This window comes from Mustelus asterias, chromosome 9, assembly GCF_964213995.1.
Source record: "Mustelus asterias chromosome 9, sMusAst1.hap1.1, whole genome shotgun sequence".
NCBI lineage: Eukaryota > Metazoa > Chordata > Chondrichthyes > Carcharhiniformes > Triakidae > Mustelus > Mustelus asterias.
Genome location: NC_135809.1, coordinates 109863694 through 109870391, shown reverse-complemented (window position 1 = coordinate 109870391; position 6698 = coordinate 109863694). Strand labels below are relative to the sequence as shown.

The 6698-nt window shown below is 47.1% G+C and overlaps 1 protein-coding gene across 1 annotated transcript; it reads right to left on the bottom strand.

Annotated features, from left to right (window-relative positions):
• Window positions 1-215: 215 nt before the first annotated feature.
• LOC144498912 (dispanin subfamily A member 2b-like) lies at window positions 216-3652 on the bottom strand. The gene is made up of 2 exons (XM_078220801.1): window positions 3385-3652; window positions 216-912 (listed from the first exon to the last, which is right to left on the bottom strand). The coding sequence occupies exons 1-2, from the start codon at window positions 3583-3585 to the stop codon at window positions 706-708; spliced, it is 408 nt and encodes a 135-aa protein (XP_078076927.1). The 5' UTR covers window positions 3586-3652; the 3' UTR covers window positions 216-705.
• Window positions 3653-6698: the final 3046 nt, after the last annotated feature.

Below are 6698 nucleotides of genomic sequence, written 5' to 3'. Positions count from 1 at the left end.
GAATACAACATCTGTACTGCCCATTGATTTTAACTGGTCTCTGGATTCTCAGTTTACAGCATCAAATGTGATAACTATAGATTTAACCATTTTACATGAAGTGCAGGTTCAAGCAAAGAAAAAACCCAACAACCTCCATCAGGTGGGCAGAGTGGAAGGAAGCCATCAATTCTCCAACTGCTCAGGCAGTAAAACAAAATACCACACCTCGTCCATTTCTTTCATCGCCAAGTTATTTATTAAGACCACCAATTCAAACCTCGACTCCAAACGCAAACAGCAGCATCAGAATGTTATAGAACTTCAGTCCTACAATACTGACTGAAGTTTCAGATTTAACATTTCTCATCATTGTCATGGAACAACAGCAGTTCACCACATATTATAAATCCATTCAATTGCAAGTACACAGTTTTTCTTTCCACCATCCAGAGGAAGTGCTTATAGATGAACACAGGAAGCTTGCCATTAAACTCCATAAGACCCGGAATTAGCAATTCATTGATTAGTATAATCACACACACCTTGGTCAATTTTCAACAAAAATAAATTTGTATTCCTGTGACGGGATTCTTTTAAACATGCTAGTGTTACATAGGCATTATAGATAGAAAGAAGCAATAGGTTGAGAGTGCATCAAGGTGTTGAAGAGGGTTCTGCTACATAACCCTCCTGGAAATTGAGCCAGTGACACTGCAGCTTCATTTAATTCCCATCTCCAAAAGAATGGACTAATTGTTGTTTTTCCTGTTTTATAATTCGATCCATCATAGACAGGCCAACAAACAGCATCACAATCAGGATTACAAGGACAAGGATGCTCAGGACTGTGGCCGCAATGTTGAGTGCTCGGGCTGTGGACGCATAGTGCCGAGCTCCTTCTGCATCTCCCACAACTTTCCGATCTCTAGACTGAAAGGAAAAGTAGTGTGAATAGATATTAAAAAGACGATTTGAAAATCTCAATGCCAGTTGGACATGGACAATTTAGCACTAAATTCTGGTAACTTTGAAAAGGGATGTGCAAGATGTCTTCAAGCAAAGGAGCATTTACATTGTTGGAACTGTATTCACAAGTTTCATTAGCGTTGTTACCCAGAAAAACACTTGTCCATTGCACACAGTAATTTCCAGCAACAGATTGTGGAAAACAAAATTGAAGAAACAATTGTTCATGATGCCCATCCAAAGTAATGGGTTCATTACAATAACCCTTATTCAAGTGAAAGATGGGTTGGTTTGTTTTCGCATCCTTAAAAGCAAGTCCTTCAAAATCAATCTGGAAGTGTTCAGAAGAATGCTGCTTCATTATGGTGGTCAGTAGAATGTTAAAAATTGGAGTAGATCAGGCAGACTTGACTGTACCAGTTCCAATCTCCACAAAGGGAGTTCCCCCTCCCGTTACCAAATGAAGCTCAGGTTTACTAAAATTTCAGATTTAAACCTTTGCAGACAGCTCCAAGTAACTTCCCAGCTGAAAACATTGAATTTATAACAGAGCTGCATTAGAAATGGAGACTGGGAGTGTGAATTTATGAGAGAGATGGATTAAAAATGAAGTAAGAAGTCTCACAACACCAGGTTAAAGTCCAACAGGTTTATTTGGTAGCAAATACCATAAGCTTTCGGAGTGATGCCCCTTCGTCAGATGGAGTAGTTATCTGTTCTCCAACAGTACACAGACACAGAAATCAAGTTACAGAATACAGAATGGACTTTAACCTGGTGTTGTGAGACTTCTTACTGTGCCTACCCCAGTCCAACGCCGGCATCTCCACATTAAAAATGAAGACCAGGAGAGTGAGATTGTGAAACAGAAGGACACACAGGGATACTATGAGTGAGATTATTGAAATTATCCAGTTTGGTAGGAAAGAATGAAAGAGTAGAATATATTTTGAATGGTGAGAGGCTGGGAAATGTTTGCATTTAGAGAGATCCAAGTAGATCTAGGTACTCTTGTACATGGAATTATAAAAAGTTTGCATGCAATTTAGAAGGCAAATGGCATGCTAGCTTTTGTTACAAAGGGATTAGAATATAAAATGAAGAAATCTTCCTGCAATTATACAGGGCCTTGGTCACACCTGGAGTATGGTGACCAGCTTTAGTTTCCTTACCATAGGAAGGATATTGACCTTGAAGGGAGTGCAATGAAATTTCCCTAGACTGGGTTCTGGGATGGGAAGGTTGTCCAAGGGGGAGATTGAACAGACTAGGCCAACATTTCCAAGAATTTATGAGAGGCGACCTCATTGAAATGCACAAAATTCTGAAGGAAATCATGGTAGACAGTGAGGCATGCCCTGGCAAGGGGAGACAGAACATGACATCACCCTCTGAGGATAAAAGAACCAGTTGTTGAGGACAGAGGGTTGTGAATCTTTGGAATTCTCTATTCCAGACGTCGGGGCTGTGGGTGTTCAGTCATTAAGTATATTCCCCAAGGGAATCAAGTAATTCACGGCTAGTTTAGGAATTGAGGTTGCTGAATCTTACTGTAAATATTACTCCCACCAACAAATCTGTTATGTTGTCACACAAACAGGCCGTCCACTTAAAGCTAAGCAGTTTCACCTTCCACAAAATATCAGACACAATTCTGGCCTCCCAAATGAGCGAACGTTTTCCTATTTAAAGGCATGGAAACGGAAGTGCGCAATTGGTCAAAAGAGCGCAAGTGACGTTATGAAAAATAGTGTCATTGTTTGGAATACTAAGAAACTAAATTAATAATGGATTTCTAATGGGAAGTGGATAAATACTCGTTGGGAGAGAAAAACAGGCTGTGGGGAACGAGAGACCAACAGAATTGCAGTTGGCACAGAATCAATGCGAATGGGCTCCCTGTGTACTGATTATTTTATAAATCGACTTCACCGGTTACAGTTCCGAGCAAAAAAAAAAGACCCAAAGCATTTACAAACGGCAAATATTGCTGCAATTCACAAAGATCAGCTTCCCCCATCTTCCACAGGGCGGCTTCAGGGAGAGACAGAAACGGGGAATGGGAAGCGGCTTTGACAGCGTCTCGCTGGAGTGTCTGGAAGATGTGAGGCGGCTGGTAGCGCCCCCAAACCCCGGGGCTGTCCCTCCTCCTCCCCACCCCCAAACCCCGGGGCTCTCCCCACCCCCAAACCCCGGGGCTGTCCTTCCCCCTCCCCACCCCCAAACCCCGGGGCTGTCGCCCCCCCAAACCCCGGGGCTGTCCCTCCACCCCCCCCCCAAACCCCGGGGCTGTCCCTCCTCCTCCCCACCCCCAAACTCCGGGGCTGTCTCTTCCCCCGCACCCCCCTCCTCCTGAATATAGCCGCAACTCCATTCTAAACCAAGCCATGGGACTATCCTCTCCCCGGGGTCTTTCTCCCCGAGCCCCTCACTCACTTTGACAGAGAAGACCAGCGCCACGAATCCCAGGCAGCAGAAATTCAAATAGAAGAAGTTGAAGATGGACCAGAGGAGGTGGTCCCGCACCGGGGGCACATTGGGGACCACAGTAATGACGGTGGATTGCTCATCCTCCTTCAGCCCCTGGTAAGGGTAGGTGCGGGTATTCATTGGTACATGGTCTGCTTTGTACTCCATTTCGAACCAGGTCTCAGTGCGAGAGCAAAACTGAAGGTGAAGCACTTGGATTCGACAATTTATAGAGTGGGGCGGAGCGAAGGACTGGCCCCTCCTCCAGCTGTCCCACTGAAATAGTCTGTAATCCTCCCAAAAACAGGAAATAGACTCAGACAGGTAATAGCCCTCGCCCCACCACCAGAGACAGGTAATACCTCCCCCCCCCACTAACCCCAGAGACAAGCAATAGCCCCCCCACCAACCCCAGAGACAGGCAATAGCCCCCCCACCAACCCCAGAGACAGGCAATACCCCCCCCCCCCACTAACCCCAGAGACAGGCAATAGCCCCCCGCCAACCCCAGAGACAGGCAATAACCCCCCCAACCCCAGGGAAAGGCAATAACCCTCCCCCCAACCCCAGAGACAGGCAATAGCCTCCCAACCCCAGAAACAGGCAATAGCCCACCAACCCCAGAGACAGGCAATAGCCCTCCCCCCACTAACCCCAGATACAAGCAATACCCGTCCCAACCCCAGAGACAGGCAATAGCCCTCCCCCACTAACCCCAGAGACAGGCAAAAGCCCTCTCTCCCCCCCCCCCCAACCCCAGAGACAGGCAACACCCCCCCAACCCCAGAGAAAGGCAATAACCCTCCCCCCAACCCCAGAGACAGGCAATAGCCCCCCCAACCCCAGAGACAGGCAATAGCCCCCCAACCCCAGAGACAGGCAATAGCCCACCAACCCCAGAGACAGGCAATAGCCCTCCCCCCACTAACCCCAGATACAAGCAATACCCGTCCCAACCCCAGAGACAGGCAATAGCCCTCCCCCACTAACCCCAGAGACAGGCAAAAGCCCTTTCTCCCCCCCCCCCAACCCCAGAGACAGGCAACACCCCCCCAACCCCAGAGAAAGGCAAAAACCCTCCCCCCAACCCCAGAGACAGACAATAGCCCCGCCAACCCCAGAGACAGGCAATAACCCCCCCAACCCCAGGGAAAGGCAATAACCCTCCCCCCAACCCCAGAGACAGGCAATAGCCTCCCAACCCCAGAGACAGGCAATAGCCCCCCAACCCCAGAGACAGGCAATAGCCCACCAACCCCAGAGACAGGCAATAGCCCTCCCCCCACTAACCCCAGATACAAGCAATACCCGTCCCAACCCCAGCGACAGGCAATAGCCCTCCCCCACTAACCCCAGAGACAGGCAAAAGCCCTCTCTCCCCCCCCCCCAACCCCAGAGACAGGCAACACCCCCCCCAACCCCAGAGAAAGGCAATAACCCTCCCCCCAACCCCAGAGACAGACAATAGCCCCCCCAACCCCAGAGACAGGCAATAGCCCCCCCAACCCCAGAGACAGGCAATAGCCCCCCCAACCCCAGAGACAGGCAATAGTCCCCCCAACCCCAGAGAGAGGCAATAGCCCCCCCCCCCAACCCCACAGTCACGCAATAGCCCCTCCCCAACCCCACAGACAATAGCCCTCCCCCCCAACCCAGGGACAGACAATAGCCCTCCCCCCAACACCAGAGAGAGGCAATAGCCCTCTCCCCACTAACCCCAGAGACAGACAACACCCCCAGAGAGGATTATGAGGAAAGCTAATGGGAATAATAGCTGATGCGTCCCTTGGACCTGATGGCCTGCACTCAGTTTTAAAAGAAGTAGCTGCAGAGATAATAGGTGGGATTTTATGGCCTCACTCATCTCAAAATCGTAAAATCCCACCCGATGCCAATGGATCTTTCCATGTTCCACCCCTCACCCACTCCAATTACTGTGGCAGGCGGGAGAATAAAAATACGGCCAATGGATGCATTGGTCACAATATCGAAACCTCTCAGATTCGGGAAAGATCCCAGAGGATGGGAAAAACACAAAATCAAACACTGTTCAAGAAAGGAGGGAGACTGAACACAGAAAGCTACAGGCAGGTTACTCTAACATCATTGAGGATTGCTGAAATCTATTACTAAAATAAGTAGTAGCAAGTGTGAAGATACTGTGCCTTTATTTCATATTTCTTGTGCAGGATTTATTTTAGCAGTCAGTTTTATTATTGGTGCCGCTTTGTCTATATCCAGAAGCCCATGTTGATACTGCAGCAGCATAACTGGTCTTAATTGCTGGAATATTTGTTTTACTCTATTAATGCAGAGTTGTTAATTTCGTGTTTTCCCCTGCATTTTTTTAAAGTGGGGCTTGGTTAGGTTTATTGACGAGTAAGATCATGTGATTGAGCAGGGCCAGGCTCAGAGAGAGAAAACGAGCTCCGTTGCTGTTTGGGATTTGTAGACAGAAGAAATAACTCTGTCTCTTTCTCTGTCTGGAGATTGGAGACTGGGATCTGTCAGAAAATGGGTCTCTTTCTCTGAAGTTCTGCTGCTTGAAGGTCGATCTTTCTCTGGAACCGGCTGTATGGGAGTGAAAAGGCAGGTGTGTTTCTGTATTTGTCCAGAGGGGTTAAAAGGCTGGAAGCCTAGCGTCCACATGAGCATATCTGTTCTTGGTGCTAATTGGTTCTGAAAAGGACGGATGTCTATGGGGATATTGCTCAAATTGGAACTATAGAGATAGATTAGCTGTTAAGAATTGTACTTTGTCATGTTTAAGTATTTTAATTGGTAAAAGTTATGCTAATTATTTTTGTTATATTCTAACTGTGTTCTTTAATAAAGTTTGTTTTAACTAAATTTGGGGTCAATAGAATCATACCTGGAGCAAAACACCTTATGCTTGCACTAATGCCAAAATTATATAAAGTTGGGGTCTAGGCTAACCTCATACTAAACCTTGGAGTTTCTGATCTGGGCCCTAACGCGATATGTTTAGAAAATTGGGCAGGTCATATTGCAGCAGATGCGGTGGAAGTGACATAATGGAAAGCCTGTAATGTGATACGAGCTGATTCTAAGGGAGTGTCGTGGGAGGCAAACAAATACCTCGAGAATGATTCCTTTTGTGAATGCCTCTGTTTGTACTGAAGTGGGAAATATATCCCTTTCATACAGCACAGATTTGAGAATTGAACTCTGTCCAATCATTGTAACTTTGTGTAAATGAGCAATAAGGCAGGATTTCAATGAACTGATTTGAGGTTCGTCACTTCCTCAAAGTGGGAACC

Bases quoted from the DNA above. Each gene is read 5' to 3' on its own strand.
- LOC144498912 (XM_078220801.1), bottom strand. From the start codon at position 3,585: ATGGAGTACAAAGCAGACCATGTACCAATGAATACCCGCACCTACCCT. The intron at 913-3,384 runs GTGAGTGAGGGG...TTTTCCTTTCAG, and splicing joins CGCTGGTCTTCTCTGTCAAA to TCTAGAGATCGGAAAGTTGT.